Raw genomic sequence first — 25,083 nt, forward strand, 5'->3', positions numbered from 1 at the left:
ATGTCACCTGGTTGGCTGAGTCATTACTAACTTCCTCCATGGGGCCCCTGTGGCTCTCTCTATCTTTCTTTTTACAACCAAACAGCCCGCCCACAGCTGATGTGTCATTCTCACATGCAGTCTCAGGAAATTTACTTGCTTGTAAGAAAGAGGACACAGTGTAATAGAAACATGTGGCTAAAACACATGTTTTATATGCTTACTTTTCAGTAAACAAAAGGGGTGAAAATTAATATGTAATGTTATACTCAGCTAATCTGTTGATTCTTTTGCTATTAATTGATGACGGGTAGTTAAAAACACATGGTGGGCAGGGCCTACTCCGAAGATCTTGCTTTGTCTGCCTAACAGTTCAAAGTCCAAAGATATTTTATAATATGATCAAATAAAGTATGGGAAAAGGAAAGGCAGTAGACAACAAACTCACATTAACAATCTGGCATTTCAAGCACGGTTTCCTGTGTTTGGTCTGCTGGTAATTCTTTTGTCCTAACCCTGGCAAAACCAAGTTATATACAACTATTTCTTTTTAGGACAGACATGCTTCAGTGATGTCATATGGTTCAAAGAAAAGTGACCAACAAGAGAAGATGAAACATAAATCGAATATAAGAGAACGATAATGGCCTAGATTTTGACTTCTGAAGAATCTTAGCAATTAAAGAAATATGCCCGTGGATCTTTTTTCAACCTTACATCTCTGGTTGCAAGTCATGCACAGCGTTGCGTGAATATGGGCCTGTGAGGGGAGGACCTAACTAAGAACACGGAAACCACATTTCTGTACTATATTACTGCAGATGTAACAGTGAGTACAAAGAGTACAGCTATAGGTTTTCAACACCATCTGACCCTAGTGTCTATCAGATGAAGCCTCTACGATGTGTGTAGAACAAAAGAATGTTAAAAGGAACAGTAAACTCCTAAACAATGCATGTCTCATTGTGGGAAATATTTGGTTTAAAATAGGAGCTATGAGCTCATATATTCTCGGTCAACATTTACCCAATGTTGGCAAAGATTGTTGACTAACCTAAAATTAGTGGCACTCCTAGCAACATGCTAATCTTTTAAGTCAACAGCATCCTTAAGCAACAAATACAATGTTTGAAAGGTGAATTCTGAAAATTTACCACAAGTTAACGCTTTCCTAACAGCAAGCTGAAGAAAATGCAGATGACACCAAAAGTGTGAGGCTGACATTTCCTGTAACTATCACTGTACCATTTACTGGTATTTACGCTTCTCTTCTGTAAAGTTGTCAGCTCTTGCCCTCCACCTGAGACAAAGTCTTTCATTATAGAGAGTACACCTGCATGCTTTGCATGACTGCCCCCGTATGCGTGTGAACACAACTGCATTTTAGCTTTTCCTGAGGCCAACATTCCCGTCCTCACATTTTACTACAGTTTCCTGAAAATGGGCATCAAAACGAGGCAGCTTTTGCGTCCATATGACAAGATGCTAAAAAATTTTAAATAAATCACTCCTCTTATTCTGTTTATTGACTTAATGCTTGTTACTGTGCAGGACAGTTTTCAGTCACTAAAGAGATATCACAACCTTCCATAAACACAAAGATAAACAGTTGTGTTGGTGTGTTAGATAAACCTCCATGGAGATGCAAAACACTAGCTTCAACGAAAAAGGCACAATGCAAATGAAAAAAACAAAAACAGCTCTTGTTCAACTAAAATATCTAACGGTATATTTTTACTTTAATACTCGAATGTTTAACTTGTTACATAGTTTAGAAATATTTATTATTTTTACCCTTTTTGCATTTTATGTAGATTTTAACTTTATTTTCTATTTTCTATGATTTATTAAACCTTAGTACTTTATGTAATATTTTGGCGGCTTTAACGCAGGAATTTTCCAATTACACCTTATATCATCTTATCTTATTTTATTATATACAGCTATCGACCATATATGTGTATATAATACCCTGTGTGTTTCACTCTCTGTGTATTTACACACCAGTCAGTGTTTAATCATTAGTTATAGTTAATCTCTGGCTCTTTTTCTCAGCGTGTCTTTTTTCCTGTCTCCCTGCCCTCACCGCCAACCGGTCGTAGCAGATGGCCGCCCCTCCCTGAGCCTGGTTCTGTTGAAGGTTTCTACCTTTATAAAAGGAGACATTCCTTTCCCACTGTAATCAAGTGCTTATACAATATTAAGTTCCTTGAGTTGAGTGTTGTTGTAATTTGGCGCTATATAAATATAACTGAATTGAACTGACAAGAATACACAGCTACAGGCTATATATAGCAGACACATATGACTTGGTGATTATTTGTCTCCAAGCAGGCTATGAAGTGAACCACTCCTCCCATTAAAAACAGAATATTTAAGAAGAGTGAGGTACTCTTTGAAGACAAAATAAACTGTCAAATCTAAAAACTTAAAATAGCTCACACGGCCGACTTGATACTTTGATCTAATTCTCAGGGAGGCTGCTGTTTTTATAATCTGTTGTCATGTTCTTTTTTTTCCCTTCTTAAACATGTAAAACTGCACAGCTGAAACCACAAGCCCACAGACATATTTCCTTTTTGTAAGTGTTGCAATGTTAAAAAAGAAAATATTCTCACACTAAAATACAAGTTTAAGAATGGCCACGCGAAAAGAAGTGTCATCTGTGACAAAGGTAAGACAACACACAACCACCACCATCATCATCTGACTTCTGTTAAGCAATTCTAGGCAAGAAGCAAGTCTTCTCAGGAATGTTGTTGCTGACAGCATGATCAGACAGAAAATAACAGGACTGAAAGGTAATTTGACCTAATTTCACTCACTGCCAGTGGATTGGATTCGAGTGGATTGACCCACCTTATTTAACGTGTAAGCTCTGTGCACTTTGTTTGGCAGCAACGCTGTGTTTTATCAGACTCGTGGATGGATCATATTCTCTTGTCCAGCCTGGCAGGTTTACAGAAGGACATAAAAGAAGAGAAAGAGAAAGGAGAATGAGTGACGCGAAGAAGACGTGAGAGGAAACAGAGAGATTATTTCCTGGACACGTATCTAGACTTTGTGCTGGCATTTTTTTTTAATACTTATGATCTCACAATCATAGGAAACTGTTAAATGAGCAGGCGTGGCACTGATCGCGTTCTGCTATGCCAAAGCAGGATGCAGTCCCAACATGTTACTGTATGCAAGCAACCAGATTGCAAACTGCACCCTGAAACAGGAGCTGACTTAAGTTCAGAGAAAATATATCTTATAGAGCTGCATCATAAAAACTAAATGATTTAATTGGGTGTTTTATGATGGAAGAGAATTTTAAAAGATACGCTTCAGACAGCAGCACGTAATGACCTACACAATCAATCAATAAACTTGAAAACTTATAGAAAAAGTACCCGCCTCAGAGATCGAGAGGGGGGGAAATACAGGCACAATATACAACATTACATTACCAGCTCTGAGGTCGACCTAGAAGCGGGTTTCCTTGAAACTGTGTCCATGCTGTCGCTCCCATTTTTTCGTGTTTTTTTTTCTCCTTTGGTTACAGGTAAGGACGTGGACTGCCTCACCTGCACCTCGCGCCCGCACTACACTAGTGGAGCCTCTTCCGGGACATTCTGTAAAGCTACACACAGCGCGAGCCCCACGTGACAAGCTGTGAGGCGATGCACGCGGACGACACGTTCTGTGATCACAGCTCAGTATTCATGTTAATACTGCCATAATAATAATAATAACAACAATAATAATAATAATCCAATTATACTTGTGAAACATGTCATCAGTGGGTTTTACACGTTAAGAAAATGCATAGAGCAACCATATCGTGAAACAATGTTTAATGTCAAAGAAGAACTTGGACTCAATTTATTTAACTTGAATATTTCCAACTTTCTACTCCTACTTTATTCTCTTTTACAAGGGAAAAGAAACAAATAAAAGGACACTTGAAAATACATTAATTACAACTTCTACCATTACTTCATAATGGCACGGATAATGTAGGCTACATAGTCCCCCATATATAAAATACTCGAAAGATCTTGGCGACTGCGACAGGAATCCGTATGCATACGGAATAAATATGCATTCTCATTCCGTATGTATACGGGAGCAGGCGAAATAAGCTTCTTGTGCTATATCTATCAAATTATTTTACTTAATTATTTGACTCTATCTGTTAGCCCTACATCTGACTGGCGACCTGTCCATGGTGCACTGTGACTTGTTTGGTATTTAGTATGACCACCTTTATTGATTAACTCTCCTGAACTCTCTCAGGCAAGCTGTCTTGTAGTTTCTTTAAGTAGTCATTAGGAATAATTCTCTTGGCTTCTTGAAGGACATTCAAAGCTCATAAATAGATGTTTTGTTGTCTATCAAGATGACCCCCTAGTACTTCAGTAGTGTTGAGGTCTGAGCCCTTTGGAGGCCAATCAAAGGCTGATAATCTTCCATTATTTGTTGTTGAATCCAGGTTTGGGATCATTTTCCAGCTGAAACAATGAAGCCACTGCCAATCAGACTAGATGACAGATTTCTAACAATTTTGAGAAGATCCCCAACACCACTGGTTGAAATGCATCTGTAAGACATGTTTTTGATGAGGATTCAGTGGACAGTAGATGGAAGCACTGAAGGGCGAAATGCATATCTCAGGTCCAGTGTCAGTTCTTTGCTGGGATTTTTCCAGTTTCTTAAGGACATGACTTTTAGATACCATTCACCTTTTGTACAGACAGACTGTACACCATACTGAGATATGCCTTTTTTTTTTTCTTTTTCTTTTTTTTGCTAAAAATCTTCAGGAATCACATTGCTGGTTCAAAAAAATTTATGCCTGTCAAACTGTATTATCTTTGGTATTTTTTCATTGATTCAATTAAACAAATGGGAACAAGTTACGTGCTCTTGTGACAGGAATCTACTAACAAAATGCCTAAAGATACAATTTTGGTTAGCTGTCAAGTTGTTATGTGTAGACACAATACCGGTTCATCCCGTGAGTTAGGCGTCTATTTTAGGCTTGAATGATTCAGCTCATTGTTAAGTGGCACAATAAACAAAAAAACATTCCTCTTAAAATATTCAGGTACAAGGACTAGACTGAAAATGAGTGAAAAACCAGACAAGATATGCAGAGAAAAACTTTGAAAGAACTATTGCTTAAAAGCACTTTAAAAATTAAGAAAAAATGTGGCTCCTTGGAAACAAAATATGAAGAAATAAAGACTATGCAAAAGTCTTGTAATTAGACTATTTATATGTAGATAAAAAAAATTGACACTACTGTTCGTTGCATGTCGCTATAAATATGCTTTCAAATCTTTTTCTAGGTCAATGGAAGATTACCTTTGTGTCTTAGAAAAGGATAATCAAGTATTTTGTGTACATTACTGCTTTGTGTGAGTATGTTTTTCTTTCTTTTTTAAAGAAGCATTTGTTCAGTTAATAAACAAAAGCGCGTGTCATAGGCAGTATACAAATTTTATTCAAATTTGAACAGTAATCAGTAGGATTTAACAAAGAGTTATTTATGAGAAAATTCCCATTGGATACAGTAGAAAAAGAGTATATATAGGAATATCACTGATTTTAAAATATCTGCATAGCCAGAAAGGAGACCCACAGAACCCCACAGGAAATGTCCTTGGCTTATTAGCAAGGCTGCATACTGACTATATGATCTTTTTCATGCACTTTATCCATATTTTTGCTCAAACATTCAATGAGACAGCAGGAAAAGGGAACGATGCAAACAACCCAACTACACCTGCAGGCCATTGCATTCTTTATCCGTGCAACACAGCAGATGTAACACAGATATCAAGCTCCTATTCATGGCAGCTGCATCATCCTTTTGCGTGGAGTTACTCAGCCTTAACCAGCAGTGCTTTGGGAAATCCCGGCTGGAGAGCCCACTCGAGGAACAACAGAAGGTGGCAGCACAACACTGTCAAACAGATTCATGAAAGCAATATGTCTGACAAGAATGACACGCGATTACCTGCTAATTTCTCAGCCTGTATAGCAGCATCAAAATGATCTAAAGGTCATCACGATGTAAACATTGTGGTATTGATTGTATTATGGGAAGCATCGATGCTGGTAGATTATCAGTATGTGGCAAGAAACAACTGGCACGTTAATGTTCAACTGAGAAAGGTTTCACAGAAATACGTGCACAAGAAACATACCTGTGCTCAGAAGTGTTGCAACTATGATTAATCTTATACTTTAAGATGTTATGTAACCCAGAAAAGTACCAGAAAGCAAAATAAACAATTGGGTTATTCTTTAAAGTAATAAATTATAAAGATATATACAAATATTATCATTAAGAATATTTACAATTAGGTTTCAAGAAGCCAATTTTTTTTTGTTATACCTGCCACCGTGGTCCTGGGAAAGCATTGTAGTCTGCCTCCTATAGGCATCAGGGAGGCATAACCATACTGCTGCTCGTTTATCATATTCAATAAGAACACAATGACAATATCTCCAGTGTAACATTGTCCGAAAACTTGCACTCATTAGTGAAATACTACTGCTGGTTAAAAATCGTCTTCATATCCATGAAGTTGAGAACTGCGCGGGGACATTCACCTGATTTTAATGCGAATGCTTGAAAGTAAATCTACAGATTAAAATGCATGCTGGTGATCCAATTGTGATCCAAAAGTGTACACAGATGCAGGATCTCACAAACAGTGGATTATCCTTTAAGAAGAACAGAACAGCATAACCTCTGTTTAGATAACACAAGCTTCATTGTAAGAAAAGTCCGGAGTATTAAAATACACTTTTACACAGTAGAAGAGAGTAAAAAAGACATTTTTCATTGGCACAAAAATCCTCACAGAAGAATTCTTGTTTTCTCCATCCTGAGATGATCTTTAGTGATCAGTAGCCATTTATCTTTATAGATTAAGAAAAGTCACAATTAGCAAATAGAGACAGGGACGGCCTCTTTTCTTCTTTGCGTTGAGCTGTATGTTGGTCACAGCAATAACTCAATTAGTCCAGCTGGTGAAAGAGACTTTCACATCACTTTCACATCACAAAATCTCACAGCAATCCAGAAACAAGCCTCAATGTTGCACAGGGGAAGTGTGGTGCTAAAAACTGAAGTATTACCATAGAAAATTTCCAGTTAATCCAGGTATAATAGCAAATTCTTTTTAAAGAGATCGATAATATCTTAAAATTTGATGTTGGTACCACATAGATGCTTCTTGAGCAGAAAAATGGAAGACGGCGTCTGAGCGTGTGCGTTTCGAAGGGGATCCCAAAGAAAATGTGGCGAAAAGAGACATCCTGTTGTAACCAATAAACTTAACTCTCTGGACACCCACCCATGTTTGACTGATATGCTGTCTTGTAGGCCATGTTGTGTAATTGATGGTGATAATTATAAGATCAGTCAGGAGAAATAACATAGGAAGAACCCACGAGGAAGGCTTATTAGGACACCTTACAAACACATAAAAGGCAGACACACCTCTTTGCCTGTTTTGGGTTGTTGAAAAATAATACCATACCTTGAAAACAGTCTCTCAAACTGGAAATGTTGGAGAGACTTTGGAAAGACTGGATTTTGCTGATTGGTTTGATGTCACTCAGAATCAATGATTGTACCCAAATATGTGTCAGTTCTTTGCCCCATTGGACAAAAAAACCCCCAAAAAACACAACCGCCCCATACACAATTATCCATGCACTTTAAAGACGATGCACATGCTCAGTTATGCACATCCATACTGTGTGCACAGATATGTTGCCAGCTTGGTTACAGGTTCTCTCCTGGCTGGTACTGAGGCTCTGTGGAGGTAAAGTAATCCTCCAGGAAGCCCTGCAGGTACTCGAAAGTTGGCCTCTCCTCAGGTTCCTTCCTCCAGCAGCTCAGCATCAGCTCATGAAGGGATTCGGGGCACTCTGCTGGACACGGCATCCTATAACCACGCTCCACCTGGTCTAACACCTCCCGGTTCACCATACCTGGTAGAGAAAATAAAGCATTATGAAAGGTATGCAGCTGAAAAACTATATCCATAGTTGGAGTACTAAGTAAGACATCTTTATGCTATACACAGAATACAGAATTATTAGGTAAGTGTGTATTCTGATCTTTTTATTATTTTTATGCATATTTTACAATTATTTTCTTTCACTGAGTTATTAATAAAACTCCTAAGGGCTGACATTACAGCAGCACTTACTCTTAAGACACAAATTTTTTAACTTTTTCATATTTGTATGATGTCACAGAGCATTTAGAGAAGTCAACCAGCTCTTATTATGGCTGTCTTGCAAATCTTTCAGGTCACTCAGTCAGAAACCTTTCTGAGTGCATGCTAACTGATGCCCCCTAGTGGTTACACTTTTTATTTTTATTGTGAAGCAGCCAAACTCTACAGTCTTCCCATTTTTTATAAAAACACAAGACTATCAGAAACCCATTATTCTCTGGTGCCACGATATTCCAGAACTGGAACGCTGAAACACGACCACAAATCAATAAGATTGATACAATGAAGCATTAGGAGCGAGCCAAAAAAAAATAATAATAAAAATAAATATAAACTAAGACTGACTCTTGATGGACGTGGTAGGTGGGCTAACTGATGCAGATGACCACTTTCAAGAATCTGGTTAGGGCTAGTACTATTAAGGATGAGCTGGTGGGAGTTTTCCATTCTGACTAGATAGTCAACAAAGGCCTCGGATATAACCCACATATGAATTCAATCACATCATAAACAAATGCAGGCTTTCTCCATTCTTTAACAGCATTTTGAAAGCTGTGGCTGGTCCTTCAGCAAACACTGACTATGAAGAGACCACGAAACTGACATACTTCATAAACAGAAGGACTCCTGAGAGTTACTAAAAACAGGATGACCTTTTTTTTAAAAAGGGGTTGTGAATATTTTTGAAAAGCCAAAAATGTTACAGTTACCAAATTTAGGAAATGCACAGTCTGTGTAGGTTATCCAGGTCAAATGACCAATAGTGGGTTAATGATCCTCAGAACAACCTCCAAAGGTTGACACCCCTACTGTGGGTTTATAATCTGGGATTATCTGCCCACCAGTGGTTTTAGATCTCAAATGACCTTTAGGATTGATTTTTTTATGTGTTATTTAGTCTCTCACAGGGAAAAAATAAACATACATTTCCTTTAAGCATTAAGTTTTGAGGTTCAAATTCCTTCAACCATAATAAAGCCTTAAACAAAATTATCTATACTTGCCTGGGTATGGGACTCGGCCTTTAGTAGCCAGTTCAGTCAGTAGGATCCCAAATGACCATACATCTGATTTAATGGTAAAGCGGCCATACAGCGCAGCCTCAGGGGCCGTCCACTTGATGGGAAACTTGGCACCTGCAAAAGAACAAGTTTATCAGGAGGCTGAAATTAGATCATTGTAAACAGGCTGAAACAAAAAACCAACTGGCAGAGCTTCCTGCTGTTCAACAGCTGTGACATCACAAAATCACTGATTCCTTACACAAAAGTGAAGAAACAAAATCCAACTAGATATGTGATGCCTTTGAAATACTCTATATTTGGCCTGGTGTTAGAAAAAGAGAGAAAGGCTACTGTGTCACATCGAGAAACAGCATGATAAAATAAATGCTGTCTTTTTTACACTTATGCTTTTACCTTGCCTGGCAGTATATTCGTTATCCTCTATGAGGCGAGCCAAACCAAAGTCAGCCACTTTGCAAACCAGGTTATCTCCCACCAGGATGTTAGCAGCTCTTAGATCACGGTGCACATAGTTCATCCTCTCGACATAAGCCATCCCTGAAGCAATCTAAGAAAGGGGCAAATCTCTGTTTTATAACAGAAAAGTAACAAACAATTAAATAATAAAACGTGATATTATTTGCACTGACCTGTGAGGCCATGTCCACCAGCTGGGGAAGGCGAAGCATCTTACCCATGTCCCCTTTCAGAAAGTCCAGTAGGCTACCTGTTAGTGCGGATTAGAATAAGTTAATCACCACTGAGATTATAAAATTCCTGAAATTCATTTTAAATTTTGAAAAAAATGTATGCAGAAATGATGTTTATTTATAAATAAATTCATTGTCTAGAACTTTCTTTTTTCCCAGGCAGTAAACACATCATAGTTTAGCTCAATTTTTGGCTGTTTCTGCTTAATCACATCCCCTTTTTTAAGACGTGTCCATCTTTTAATTAGACTTAGAAATATGATTTCGATGAGTCATAATCAAATAATATTTTAAGTACAACACATGTTTATTTACATTTACAAATGAAAAAATGTACTCTGAAAAAATATTTAAATGTGGCCAAGTGAGGACCCCACGCTGACCTTGGCCCATGTACTCTGTGACGATGTAAATCGGCTCCTCAGACACCACAGCGTAAAGCTGAACCAGCTTTTCATGTCTCAGTTTCTTCATGACCTGAGCCTCCTGCAGGAAGGCCTCTGGGGACATGGTGCTGGGCTTCAGGGTCTTAATCGCCACCTGCGTTGTACCGTTCCATGTTCCTGATTAAAAACAAATGTTATTAGTATAACATTAGTATTGATTGTTAGAACTTAATTCAACTCCAGCTTTCCCCCATTAAAACTGAAGTCATTTAAGTGTTAAATAATTTTCTAATGCACCTCTGGACAGTCTTGTATATGGTTGCTTTTTTAAATGTTGCTCCATGACCATCCTTTTCTGACAACAAAACATTTCTGCTTAAAAGCTAATTACTGGTAGTTTCCAGTAATTAGTCAGAGCTCAAGCAAATGGAAGACTCCTGTTTTTTCACTATGAATTTGCCCCAAAGGGAAAGACAAATGATTGCTGATTTCTACTGTTATGCCTTAAGACATTTGTGGGAGGACAGTCAGTAGGTATGACCTGAGCATACCTGGGTGTGCCTGAAAACACAAGAGCTTTGTGGTCGCACCAGCACCAACCTCCATTACACTTAATTTGCCTCCCTGTCAGTTCATCCACGTTCCCAAAATGAAATTCTAACTGACAGGTCATTGTTTTCATACACTGGAGAAGATTCATTGCACACTGTAGTGGAAAAAATGCAAAGCGACAGAAACAAAGATCTACTGAACAATTTGAAAAAAGCAGCCACACTGAAAATGTTCCAGAAGTGACGTCGGCATATTTAAAGGGCATATTGGCCAAATTTCTAAAACGTTTGGCATTTTATTTTCCCTGGCATCAACAGTGATCATGCAATAATATTCTAATCAGAATCAGCTATCAGTTACAGCAGTAATAGTTATAGCTGTGCAATTTTTCAGTCATGCAGCGCTAAAATGATTTATGCACTTTGGTCTTACAATAGCTGTGACCAGAGAAAATAACTGAATATCCATTAAAGGAATAAAGCCTGACTCACCCATCCAGACTTCGCCGAAGCAGCCCTGTCCAAGCTTTATGTCAAGACGGAGAGACTCTCTCGGGATCTCCCAGGCGTCCTTTGCTAAGCCCTGAGTCTGAGGCTTCAGTACAGGACATATGTCTGTTAGGCTGTGACACAATCCATCAGCATGCTCTGGGGAGGGAAGATTGTGAAGCTGGTCAGTGGTAAAGCAAATAATGGGCAGGAAACACAGGAAAGGTTTAACTAAAAGAATAAGTGAATGAATATTAGAGCCGCTCTGCTCATTTGTGTAATTACTAAAGACTCTGTTGGGGAAGCTAAAAAGCATTTTGTCTGCACTGAACTCACTGCGGTAATGATTGACAAGCTGCTGTAGGGAGTTGAACTGGGTGCGTGACGTGATGTAGAAGCCTCCACTGTCCAGCTTCCTGATCTTGTAGTGCTTCACATTTAACCCTTTTGTGTTGTCATAATCCAATACAGACAAACAGTAGGCACCTGGGGGAAAATGATAACCAATTAACACAAAGTAGCAAAGACATTGATAGCATTGATTCATCGAATGATGTTAAATCTGTGTTCTTTCTTTTAAATCACCTGGTGGAAAGTAACAGAACATTTGCCATTCAGAATGAAGAGTAATTGGAGTCCATTTTTGTGGGCAGTGTGTTCATTGCAACACCAGAGGGCAGTGCTGGTCAACCAAAAAACAGTCTGAATCACAGATTTGGCCCAAGGCGATGCCTAGCCTTTCTCTTTATTTTTGAACTGGGCAATATGGCCTGTGGTTGTATAGCCTCAGCTCCACAATGACCTAATTCTGTCTCACTCACTCACCCAGTATTTCGCCTCTGCTCCAGCTCACCCACCTACTCCCCTTCTGTCTATCTCTCCCTACCTTCAATCTTTTCTCAGTCTCTCCAGATTCCATATATCTGCTCCATAACAGTAATCCTGTAATGTACCAGTGTGTACACACGACATATACACACAACTGACTGAGCCCGAAGAGACTATTTTACTGCTGCAGCAGCAGCATCAGAGTAGCTTCCTATCAGAACCATCTCTCTACACTGAGTCCCACAGGCATCACATCCAACCTTTTCCCATCTGCCTGATTTGTTTCTCTTCTGTACCCACGTTGCCACATGACTGACACGGCACAGCGGGGAGCACAGTGAGCAGCACGGAGGCTTGCCTTACTGTAGAAAGAATTTGCTTTCTTCTCCTCGGTGCCTTTTTAGTCTGATATGTCACAGAACAGAAAATTCATTTTGAAATCTGAACATTTTACAAGTTCATAGAAAGATACACGAAGAGGTGTAAAAATAACTGCACACTATGTTTCTGAGATTTTTTAAAAAAAAGTTCCCTGGTAGACTGGTTTTAAAAATAAAAATCTACATGCCCAGGCCCTAAAAGTTTTACATTTACAATTACTCTTTCTCATACTCTGTCATAAAGGAAAACTTGTGAGAAAGCCGAGGGCTGGTGTTTGAAGGATATCAGAAGTCACTGATTCAGGAGTAGTTTTGTTCAATAGGAATGAGTGTGCTTTGAAAAAACACTTTTTAAAATCAGAAAAACAATCACAGATCCTAAAAAAATGCAGGCAAGCTTTTAACTTTTTCCTTGTCTTAACAAAAAGTACATGTACACAGCTTGCATGCCTGAAACACCTCAACTAGTTATTGTATGACTAAAAACTGGAAACACTGCACTGCAAACTAACAGATGTTGATGGTGTTTCCACCTACAATAGAGCTCCAATCAGAAACTCTCCTACAGCACATTAAATATTAATATTGTATGATTCTGTGTTTTCAGTTCAGTACACTTTTATTCAAAATATATTAAAAAAACAAAACAATCCGACACTGATGTATATCTACATGCAAATCATATCCCTTTAAAACTGTGTTGTGGATGAGTTAGTGGGAAGATCAGCTAAATCAGTGGGATAACACATGATCTCTTGATTCTTGCTTGTGGTGAATTACCTTTTATAGCTTTCTTACAATTTCCAGAAGCAATAATGTTTTTGTTTGTTCAAAGTTTTTTTTAACAGATTAAGGGATCAGTTTGTACACAAACTACACTTTAGAAAATCTAAAAAGGATATCTAGGTGATGTTTAAATACGATTGAGTAAGGAAGTAAGGAAAGTAATGTTGTAGATGCTGGCACAGCTTTCATTTTTAGAGCTACTTTACGACCAAGACCAGATATATTTAACGAACAGTCTGATGATCAATGCCAAAATAGTAGTTACAGGGAGTTTCTGATTAGAGAACAAATTAACTAAGTCATTCAGATACTTCACCGTATTCCAGTTTCAATTGTGATTCAACTTACCCTTGGTGGTTTCACTCTCTCGCACCAGGAAAGTCCCTCTCCTGTTCTCTAAACTCAGCAGCAGCCTCTCAGAATCGCGGCGTGTGATTTTGCCAAAGTACCACCTGGTTGAGGTCAAGACACAACACATGGGACACAAGGGAGCAGATTGGTGAGGGGAAGGAGATATGAGTGGGAGAAAGAGAGGGAATGGGAAATCGAGGCTGAACTCGCTTATAGTCTCAGAAGGTTTCGGTTATTCCAGATGCAGTGCATACAAGTGCCTACAGTGCAACAGCTGCTTACCTGGACTCTAGAGCCAGTTTGAGATGACTGATGGAGAAAGAGGCAAAGGTGAGAAACGAAGTTGTTACAAAAAGTTAGTTTGTGAGTTTTATTGTAAGCAAGCAGGTTAGCATGAGAGGTTTAGCAGAGAAAGTGGTTTCTGAGCTACAGCGAGTTGAATGGATAGTTTAAGATTTCGGTGTAATGACTTTCATCCCAGCATCAAGCCCAAGATCAAGTCAGTGTTACATTACAAAGACACTCACTTAGTTTAGCTTACCTTAAAGACTGGTAACAGAGGCAAATACAGTCAAATAGTAACAAAGTTCACTTGCCAGCAAGCCCAATTTTTATGCTCTTTCTAGTCCTTTTGCTCAGTTGCTACTACTTTCGTAGCCTCATAGTGAGCTTTAAATGGGATCTGTGACACTCATTTCCAGCATTCTTGGACTTGACTATTTGGTGGTGCTTCTGCCCTCACAGCCAGAGCCGTGTGCCTGATATGACCATATAATAGACATCCACCTTTACACGGAGCACAGAGTATAAGAGACTGTCTGAAATCAAGTATTTAGAAGCCTAAGCATTTGGCTGAAGTATTATTTTCCACATACACTGACCTCATTACTTCAAACTAATAATATGTAGCAGTAGTCGCTTTGAAATGGTTAGGTTCATGTATTTCACTACTTTTAGTGAGAACCTGGCTAGCTGTTGTGAACTCGCTGTAGCTTTGGTGCTAATTTTACATAGCTATCAGCAAAAAAAATGAAATAAAATTACCTCCCAAAATGTAAAACTATTCCTTTAAGGTCAAATTTCTAATTCACAATAAAAGTAATAATACTGAAAGCTCCAAAGAACACAAAGTTTGAGGGTTAATCTTTCCATGCACTTGGTGAAAGACAGATAAGTGTCACATCGAGAGGGAGAGAGAGAGAGAAAAAAAATAAAGGGGTTTACTCTTCTGCTTGGATGGAGTCAGATGGAGCCACATAATTGCTGGGGATATAACCGCTCTCTCCGGTGGTCAGGGAGCGCGCCAGCCACCAGTCCCCTTCTCTGCACAGACGAAATGATAACACACAGCTTTACCAAGGCTCATCACAAGTCCAAAACACAAATGTGAATTTTCGGGCTGTTTATCAAGTGTCTCAGACCATAAATGAAAGGATAGAGTTTGTTTTGCAATTTTAGTAACTGCTGCAATAGCTGTAGTATTTCAGCTCTTGGCTCTTGGAGAAGCTTGATGAAAGTCAGCCCAGGTTCTTTTTCTGTTATGCAATTACTATGGTTGGGAATCGCTGTAACTAACAAAATGATAATATCATAATTTACTGCACACAACAGCAACATGATCTATGCGCCTACAATACAGTGGGGCAAAAAAGTATTTAGTCAGCCACCGATTGTGCAAGTTCCCCCACCTAAAATGATGACAGAGGTCAGTAATTTGCACCAGAGGTACACTTCAACTGTGAGAGACAGAATGTGAAAAAAAAATCCATGAATCCACATGGTAGGATTTGTAAAGAATTTATTAGTAAATCAGGGTGGAAAATAAGTATTTGGTCAATAACAAAAATACAACTCAATACTTTGTAACATAACCTTTGTTGGCAATAACAGAGGTCAAACGTTTACTATAGGTCTTTACCAGGTTTGCACACACAGTAGCTGGTATTTTGGCCCATTCCTCCATGCAGATCTTCTCGAGAGCAGTGATGTTTTGGGGCTGTCGCCGAGCAACACGGACTTTCAACTCCCGCCACAGATTTTCTATGGGGTTGAGGTCTGGAGACTGGCTAGGCCACTCCAGGACTTTCAAATGCTTCTTACGGAGCCACTCCTTTGTTGCCCGGGCGGTGTGTTTTGGATCATTGTCATGTTGGAAGACCCAGCCTCATTTCATCTTCAAGGTTCTCACTGATGGAAGGAGGTTTTGGCTCAAAATCTCACGATACATGGCCCCATTCATTCTGTCCTTAACACGGATCAGTCGTCCTGTCCCCTTGGCAGAAAAACAGCCCCATAGCATGATGTTTCCACCCCCATGCTTCACAGTAGGTATGGTGTTCTTGGGATGCAACTCAGTATTCTTCGTCCTCCAAACACGACGAGTTGAGTTTATACCAAAAAGTTCTACTTTGGTTTCATCTGACCACATGACATTCTCCCAATCCTCTGCTGTATCATCCATGTGCTCTCTGGCAAACTTCAGACGGGCCTGGACATGCACTGGCTTCAGCAGCGGAACACGTCTGGCACTGCGGGATTTGATTCCCTGCCGTTGTAGTGTGTTACTGATGGTGACCTTTGTTACTTTGGTCCCAGCTCTCTGCAGGTCATTCACCAGGTCCCCCCGTGTGGTTCTGGGATCTTTGCTCACCGTTCTCATGATCATTTTGACCCCACGGGATGAGATCTTGCGTGGAGCCCCAGATCGAGGGAGATTATCAGTGGTCTTGTATGTCTTCCATTTTCTGATGATTGCTCCCACAGTTGATTTTTTCACACCAAGCTGCTTGCCTATTGTAGATTCACTCTTCCCAGTCTGGTGCAGGTCTACAATACTTTTCCTGGTGTCCTTCGAAAGCTCTTTGGTCTTGGCCATGGCGGAGTTTGGAGTCTGACTGTTTGAGGCTGTGGACAGGTGTCTTTTATACAGATGATGAGTTCAAACAGGTGCCATTCATACAGGTAACGAGTGGGGGACAGAAAAGCTTCTTACAGAAGATGTTACAGGTCTGTGAGAGCCAGAGATTTTCCATGTTTGAGGTGACCAAATACTTATTTTCCACCCTAATTTACGAATAAATTCTTTACAAATCCTACCATGTGGATTCATGGATTTTTTTTTCACATTCTGTCTCTCACAGTTGAAGTGTACCTCTGGTGCAAATTACTGACCTCTGTCATCATTTTAAGTGGGGGAACTTGCACAATCGGTGGCTGACTAAATACTTTTTTGCCCCACTGTACATCCTGATATCTGTAAGTGAGGAAAAGATATCCCTGAAATGACAAAATGCAGCAATTATGTACACCACTGTGGTGTCAGTGTGGGTATGTATTATCATCCTTATTCAGTTAATATTATTATATAATAACGTGTCGGTTCAGTTAATTAGTTCTCTGATTTGCTTTCCCCCGGCTAGTTTCCCCTCTGAGAGTTTCTTTTCCATCAGCACATGTTAGTTAACTTCTGTTCCCTTCACCCTCTTTCATTTGATATGATCCATAATTAGTTGCAGTAAATGAAGCAGTGATTCTGGTAAGTCAAACTGGCAAAGGGACTCCATCTAGACCCTTTGCACGCTTTAATAAAAATGCTGATGTTTACTGTCAGTGTACTCATGCCATATCACAACAGGGGATGATATTCTTGTGATTCCCATCCCTAGTAATTATAGAAACATATGGATATTGCAAAAGGCAGACTGATGGTGCATGAAGGCTACACTTTACGAGAGGTTGAGCTGTTGAAGCTTTGCAGCACTATATTCACAAGTCAAATTTTAAAGCAATATGTTTATTTGCTTTGATTATTTGCCTCCCATTGATAGTGCTGCAAGGCTTTCAACCAACTGCTACGGGGCGAGGGCAGAGGCATCAGTTTCACATATGCTTCATGTGATACAAAGAACACAGGCTCACAAATGGTAGATTTAAACACAGTCGTAGAGAAGCTTCACAAACCTGCAGTTCACCTTCCTCCTATCAAAATGTGATGGTTTGTGAAGGAGAAATGGGAAAGAGAGATGAAATGGTGAAAAAGAAGAGCGTTGGAGAAATACAGAGAGCATATTATGAGCAGTGGCAGAATAGCAAAGTACGCAGAACAAACAGACTTCAGCACAGCACATATGATAAAGCTTTGAACCTAAACTACTTGAACTACTGTGTATTGAATGAGGCACAGTAATGAGGCCAGGGAGAGAAAAAATTATGCATAGCTTTACTAATCCAGTGAACCTGACCAAACAGAAAACTAGGACAAGCCTATCTGACACTTACATTAACAAGTCTTAGAATTGGTTCGAGCATTCTTAGTATCCTTGACCCATTAATGGGCCAGATCTCTGGCTTAGCGGGTCAATGATAATCCACTATTGTTCCAAACTGCCTTCTTGGTCAGTAATTTGTCAGTAGGCAGGCAGCAATGGGGGTGCATGACTACACTATATGGTTCACTGCATAGCTATTGAGTCAAAGAGCAAGCCCGTACTTAAAAAAACAACAACAGTATAGGGAATAGGAAATGTTTCCCTTGACTGTAAAGACAGAAGTCTTCAGTAGACAAGTGACATCAATTTTGGAGAGCACAGTAACCAGACGGTGAGCAATAACTTATGCCAAAAGACGACAGAGAAGGAGTGTGAATGTTTTACTTACGTATTGTTTACTATCTGGAGCCGTTCGCCCTTCCTAAAAGACAGATCTGTGGCTGTTCGAGATTCATAATCGTATAATGCCACAAAGGTCGTCACCCCTCCTGTGAGACGATAAAGTGTGGGTTTTGATAAAGTGAAGCATACAGAGTGCACAGTTTAAATAGCCAGCACAACAAGGTGGTAACTGTAAAACTGAAAGCTCTCAGCGAAGGTTCTCACCTGCTCGTGCTATGCAGTTTGAAGAGGTGACACTGTTATTGTCCACTCCTCCAAAGAGCGTTAGCTCTGCAGTATTAGCCATTGACTGATTCCCACTGAGACCTGCATCCACAGTAGGGCTGCGGTTTGGTGTTAAGGACTGTTGAGTGGAGTTGAGGTGGTGGCCGCCAGCCCCTCCACCCGAGCTGAGGTTGCCATCGAGGCTGCGTGTTCGTTGGCCTACATCCTTGGACTTGCTCTTGGATCCCCCCATAGCCAAGGCCTGTTGTGCATTCAAAGACAGAGAAAACTCTGTGAGACAGCAGATTAAGAATAAACTTAATTCAAATTGAATTTCCAGGCACTGTAATAGAAAAATTACACTATAATTTGGCATCAAATAGACTTGCTTTCTTATGTGATCTTCTTAGAATACATTCTCTGGAAAAATTCCTCTGACTGCCACAAAGCCAGATGCAGAAACCAGAGACGGACCGGAGACTACTATTAAACCCACAGAGACACGGTGTCACACGGACCACAAGAAGCAAAACATCTCCAGCAGACGTTGGAGCAGCTGCCACTCTTCGGTTTCAACACAGACACGAGATCCACTTTACCCCACTCCCACCAGCAGCATGAACACAGACAGCAGTTATGTCACACATGCAAGCATGAACATGTGTCAGAAGCAGAATAATTCCAGAGAAAGGCTGAAGCATTTTGAGGTGGCATTCCCATTGCGTCAAAACTCACGTTCATGTCTTGTTGAGGGGGAATGAAAAAGTCCTTCATTTCAACAGCAGTGCTGAGTAAGTAAACGATCGACAGAAGATTGGTAAACATCAATTATGGTAATAATTTAGAGCCATTACGTGAGTGTGGCTAAAGTAATGCCCACATTCAGGAGTTTTAGCATTTAAATGTGAGGATTTACAGCATTTAGTCACTACTGAGCGGGCAAGTTTGAGCACTGACAGCTGTCATGAGTACTTTTCAGTACCTTTAACAAAAGAAAAATAAGATATTAAAATAATATAAACACCAAAAAACACAAATGATTTTCTTTTAACTGAAACAAGCTATAGAAGCATTATTACCCATAGTGTTTTGCATTGAATGTGTTAGTAAGTCCAATATACAGTTATCTCTCAGGCTGCTAAATGCTGCACTGTGCACTCTGGTTAATCAAAGCATGTTTGCTTTCAGCAGCGTCCTGCTGTTTTCAGAAACTAGACCTGTGGGCATGTCAGAGTTGTAAAAGCTGTTACCAGGAAAAACAAAAACAAATGTACAATAGAGCTGACTCAGATGATAATTTTCTGATTGACTGATTCTTTAATTTAAAACCCTCCCAAACACAAAGTACACACAAATCATTTTTAGTTGCAAACCTATTTTGTACACCACAACAGTGTTTGTCCTAACCCAGTGTGGCCCTGTGAGGTGTTGGTCTGCATACACTAAATGCAATGACATATCACAACAGGAGACGATATCGCTATTTAGCAAGTCGGATAATCTGACCACTTGGCAAAGTAAAATGCCCAAGAAAACTGAACAATTATCAAAACAAACAAACAAATAAATAAGTAAATAAATAATACTGTTATTACAGTGCAGGTGATCGTCCTCTGGCCCTCAGACTGCGTTGGGGTCCATCGTGCTGCGCAAGCTAACTTGAACAACACAGAAATGGATAACTAAGTCTGAACAGCCAGTTACCAGTTATAACTGATACATTTAAAATATGATGATTTTTGGTAAAATGATAAACTAGTGCATCTTACACATAGCAGATCACTCATCAGTGCTGATGGTGTTCAAGTTGTCAATAAATTACAAAACTGAGAAACTGCACTAAGAAGATGAGAACAGAGGAGGCCAGTTTTGGATTGCTGCTTAGTTTTTATTTCTGAAGCTCCCCCACCTGAGGAGGTTCATGAACTCTAACCACAGCTTAGTGCAGGGAAATCCTTACACTAAGCCCAGAATAATTTAAGGACTGCTATCATGGATAGACATAGCCACAGGCGATCTGCTAAGAAATGTTAATTTAGAAAAGACACTAAGGTGGGATGGCTTGGAAACAAGCGCGTACGCTAAATTGGATACGATACAGAGAAGATTAGCATGGCCCCTGCGCAAGGATGACACGCAAATTCGTGAAACACTTCTGATAAGCAGATAAGGGTAAAAGTGCATTTGGATAGTGTCGAGTTATTTGGCCTGCCTGACCTCTGTTATTTAGGTGGCTGTGAATCTGCTCAACTCAGCCAATACACAGCCCACTGTTGTTAACAAGCGAATGCAAAAACAAAGCCAGCTACAAAACGTTGGATAGCAGCCACTCAAAGCTATGAATGATGACATATGGTGGAAAATATCTTACTATAAAAGGACTGAGTTCACTATGCAAGATAAGGAAATGAAGTTGCAAAGCTGGTTCTTGTCTCTTATTTTGCCCCTCCGCCAGGAGAGGAGAAGCAGAGGTGACAAAAGGAGATGTGGAAGTTATTTCTGTGTTTGTAGTTTGTATACAGTTTAGAAGATGCCTGTGGCCATATGTGCAAGTGCACATATGAGCTCATCCAGGGTTGATTTAATACAAAAAAATATGTAAAGGCATTATAAGGAGAAAAAAATGAAAGGGAGGTGAACATAACATGGGGTTGATTTTTTTGGGGGGGGGGTGTTATCATCGTGAAATGGGAGGAGGGAGGAGAAAGGGATGAGGGGCAGTCCGGCCGAAGAGTCGATAAGTCTACCCCCTGGGTATGTCTGCATTAAGGGGTGGAGGGGGGGTTGCATGGGTTGCAGGTTAACACAAAAACACAGACACAAGAGAGTAGACACAAAGATGCCGGGTGGCTCAGGGAGCTGCTCTTTGTGTGTTCTGTGCTCTCCCCCAGCAGACTGTTTGCATGGTTAATAAGCTGTTTGAGGCAGAGCAGAGACCTCTCTGATCTGCAGTCGTCAGTCTTGTAAGAGGCTTCCCAATTCCACACGCAAGACGCTTATTCTTAAGGGACGCTGCCTTAATAGGATCAATCAGATGGCATTTAAATAACAAATTTTGTGGAGAAACTTTGGTAAACACGGGTGAATTTTACTGACTCAGTAATTATGCTTTTAGGGTTCAGCAGCAGCAGCATAGAATCTGATGAAGTGAACAAATTAAAAAGAGCCATTAAGACCTTTCGCAAATTTCAAGACTGAATAGAATTCAGTTCCTTTGGCCAACAGTGTCCTAGACACAGACAAATACACTAAAACCTCCCTGGAAAGGAAGACTCAATCAAGTAAACATGAAACGGAGCATTAATAGAGTCTCATTTTTTTTCCCTTCACACTCAGTTTCCAACAAAGCCATCTTTTGTCAACTCACAGCAGGCAGCATAAACAAGGCACAGAAACAGCCTGTGGCCTGTGGCTTTCTGGTTGCCAGATCCTAGCGTGTTTTAGCTCTAACAGCCATTAGGCAATATGGAAATGAAGGAAGTCATGAAGCCAAACATTGTCATCATTTGCAGCAGAGTAAGTGGAATCATGTCTCCACGTGTACTATCTGCAGTAGTTAATGATAACAAAAGCCTAAATGCGCTGAGGTACTGTAATAAGCACCAACTGTCTGAGGCATGGCTGCATGAAAATCTCTCCAGCAAGGCAGGGGGTGTGGCTGGGTTGGTGGGAGGGGGGTTTGCTTAATTATGTATAAGATCTGGCAATGAATTCCAAATCCTTCAAGTCTCCTGAGCTTTTGGTAAATGGGTATAGTCTTTTAATATTGCTGCTGGGGTTTCTGCTACCCCAACCAGAACAGGATACTGTCTATCCCTGTTCCGCTTTCTTTATCATTTATTGTGAAACGAGAACAATTACAATTTCTGAATGGTATCCTCTCATCCAAATAAAAAGATGTGTCGTTCATTCACCGCACAAGTCTTTGTCATGGTACTAGTCCATTTCACCAACAACACAGCCTGTCGTGCTCTGGCCCTTTAAAAAAAAGCCTTTTCATCTTTTGGGAAGGATCAAACAGTCACAAACATCAAAATTGAACAAGCTAGCTTAAGATCTTCTGTATGTGAGTTTAATGAGGGTTTTCCCAGTATGAAACTGAAGAAAACTCCAAGTAATACTGAGTCAGATCGTGAAACTATGGTTCTGTGAAGAAGCATGTAAGGGCTTGTATCTTACCATGACAACTGCAGTAGACCCCTCATATCTGTCTCAGGAGACTTGTTCCTGTCGGCCTGGCATCTAATACATGATTGGACAAGTTATGACAGTCGCCCTTATTGGAAAGAGCTGTGTTTCATATAGCCCGCCCAGGTTAAAGGTCACATTTAAGTTATTGCTGTGAATGTATTATTAGTAACATGTTCTTTCTCTCTATTCAACTTTGATGATGAATATTGAGGCCAAACAATATGGGATTTGCTGCAGAGCTTTCAACAGTTTTACTGGCATCACAGACATGCTTTTATTTACTCTTTATGCATTAATGGCCATGTAATTTCATTATCACGCCTGAGGTAAATAAGCTGAAAAAAACATGAACTGATGTGTAACCAAAGCTTAAAATTAATCACTTCATTAAGGACATTGTGGATGATACATGCAAACTACTGTATGTCAAGAGTAATTTAATTTCTTGTTTTAATCGCTCTGTAAACCTTCGGGCCTGAAAAATTAATTTGTAAGCGCCAAGAACAGTTCCTTTTGTGGCCTCCCGAGACTGGCTCCAAATGTGTCAGTAGTTACAGACTTCCATGTTAAGATGGTAGTGCAGAAATAAACATGCTTACAGCCTGGAACAAAGACACACTGTTGATACTGGAATTCTCTCCCATTTGATTGGAGTTACCACAAAAAAAGAGAGATGTTAGTTGAGGATGTTTTCCTGTTGGTGGTCCCATTAAGGACAATTCTCAAATTCTAAAAGGTCACACAGGTCAGTTGCTTGGGAGAAATATGTTTTCCTCGACAGGTTGGCAAGTACCGTATTTTCGGCACTATACAGGGAGTGCAGAATTATTAGGCAAGTTGTATTTTTGAGGAATAGATTTTTTATTGAACAACAACCATGTTCTCAATGAACCCAAAAAACTCATTAATATCAAAGCTGAATGTTTTTGGAAGTAGTTTTTAGTTTGTTTTTAGTTTTAGCTATTTTAGGGGGATATCTGTGTGTGCAGGTGACTATTACTGTGCATAATTATTAGGCAACTTAACAAAAAACAAATATATACCCATTTCAATTATTTATTTTTACCAGTGAAACCAATATAACATCTCCACATTCACAAATATACATTTCTGACATTCAAAAACAAAACAAAAGCAAATCAGCGACCAATATAGCCACCTTTCTTTGCAAGGACACTCAAAAGCCTGCCATCCATGGATTATGTCAGTGTTTTGATCTGTTCACCATCAACATTGCGTGCAGCAGCAACCACAGCCTCCCAGACACTGTTCAGAGAGGTGTACTGTTTTCCCTCCTTGTAAATCTCACATTTGATGATGGACCACAGGTTCTCAATGGGGTTCAGATCAGGTGAACAAGGAGGCCATGTCATTAGTTTTTCTTCTTTTATACCCTTTCTTGCCAGCCACGCTGTGGAGTACTTGGACGCGTGTGATGGAGCATTGTCCTGCATGAAAATCACGTTTTTCTTGAAGGATGCAGACTTCTTCCTGTACCACTGCTTGAAGAAGGTGTCTTCCAGAAACTGGCAGTAGGACTGGGAGTTGAGCTTGACTCCATCCTCAACCCGAAAAGGCCCCACAAGCTCATCTTTGATGATACCAGCCCAAACCAGTACTCCACCTCCACCTTGCTGGCGTCTGAGTCGGACTGGAGCTCTCTGCCCTTTACCAATCCAGCCACGGGCCCATCCATCTGGCCCATCAAGACTCACTCTCATTTCATCAGTCCATAAAACCTTAGAAAAACCAGTCTTGAGATATTTCTTGGCCCAGTCTTGACGTTTCAGCTTGTGTGTCTTGTTCAGTGGTGGTCGTCTTTCAGCCTTTCTTACCTTGGCCATGTCTCTGAGTATTGCACACCTTGTGCTTTTGGGCACTCCAGTGATGTTGCAGCTCTGAAATATGGCCAAACTGGTGGCAAGTGGCATCTTGGCAGCTGCACGCTTGACTTTTCTCAGTTCATGGGCAGTTATTTTGCGCCTTGGTTTTTCCACACGCTTCTTGCGACCCTGTTGACTATTTTGAATGAAACGCTTGATTGTTCGATGATCACGCTTCAGAAGCTTTGCAATTTTGAGACTGCTGCATCCCTCTGCAAGATATCTCACTATTTTTGACTTTTCTGAGCCTGTCAAGTCCTTCTTTTGACCCATTTTGCCAAAGGAAAGGAAGTTGCCTAATAATTATGCACACCTGATATAGGGTGTTGATGTCATTAGACCACACCCCTCCTCATTACAGAGATGCACATCACCTAATATGCTTAATTGGTAGTAGGCTTTCGAGCCTATACAGCTTGGAG

At 40.0% G+C, this 25,083-nt stretch overlaps 1 protein-coding gene and 1 non-coding gene across 2 annotated transcripts in view; one reads left to right on the forward strand and one right to left on the reverse strand.

Moving 5' to 3' along the window:
* Positions 1-6,896: 6,896 nt before the first annotated feature.
* src (SRC proto-oncogene, non-receptor tyrosine kinase) overlaps positions 6,897-25,083 on the reverse strand; it is a 30,581-nt gene continuing 12,394 nt past the window's right edge. Inside the window, exons 2-12 of the mRNA XM_085344741.1 lie at positions 18,588-18,849; positions 18,370-18,469; positions 14,938-15,036; positions 13,711-13,814; positions 11,705-11,854; positions 11,372-11,527; positions 10,326-10,505; positions 9,883-9,959; positions 9,647-9,800; positions 9,233-9,364; positions 6,897-7,977 (exon numbers count right to left, since the gene is read on the reverse strand). Of these exons, the coding sequence (XP_085200867.1) occupies positions 7,769-7,977; positions 9,233-9,364; positions 9,647-9,800; positions 9,883-9,959; positions 10,326-10,505; positions 11,372-11,527; positions 11,705-11,854; positions 13,711-13,814; positions 14,938-15,036; positions 18,370-18,469; positions 18,588-18,840 (1,614 nt within the window). The 5' untranslated portion in view covers positions 18,841-18,849 and the 3' untranslated portion in view covers positions 6,897-7,768. The remainder of the gene's footprint in view (positions 7,978-9,232; positions 9,365-9,646; positions 9,801-9,882; positions 9,960-10,325; positions 10,506-11,371; positions 11,528-11,704; positions 11,855-13,710; positions 13,815-14,937; positions 15,037-18,369; positions 18,470-18,587; positions 18,850-25,083) is intronic.
* LOC146611273 (U6 spliceosomal RNA) lies at positions 20,648-20,751 on the forward strand. The gene has a single exon (XR_014905048.1). It is a non-coding gene; the product is annotated as a U6 spliceosomal RNA (small nuclear RNA).

This window comes from Diplotaxodon limnothrissa, linkage group LG20 (genome assembly GCF_057381915.1).
Source record: "Diplotaxodon limnothrissa isolate DT_005_m linkage group LG20, D_limnothrissa_male_GT1.1, whole genome shotgun sequence".
NCBI lineage: Eukaryota > Metazoa > Chordata > Actinopteri > Cichliformes > Cichlidae > Diplotaxodon > Diplotaxodon limnothrissa.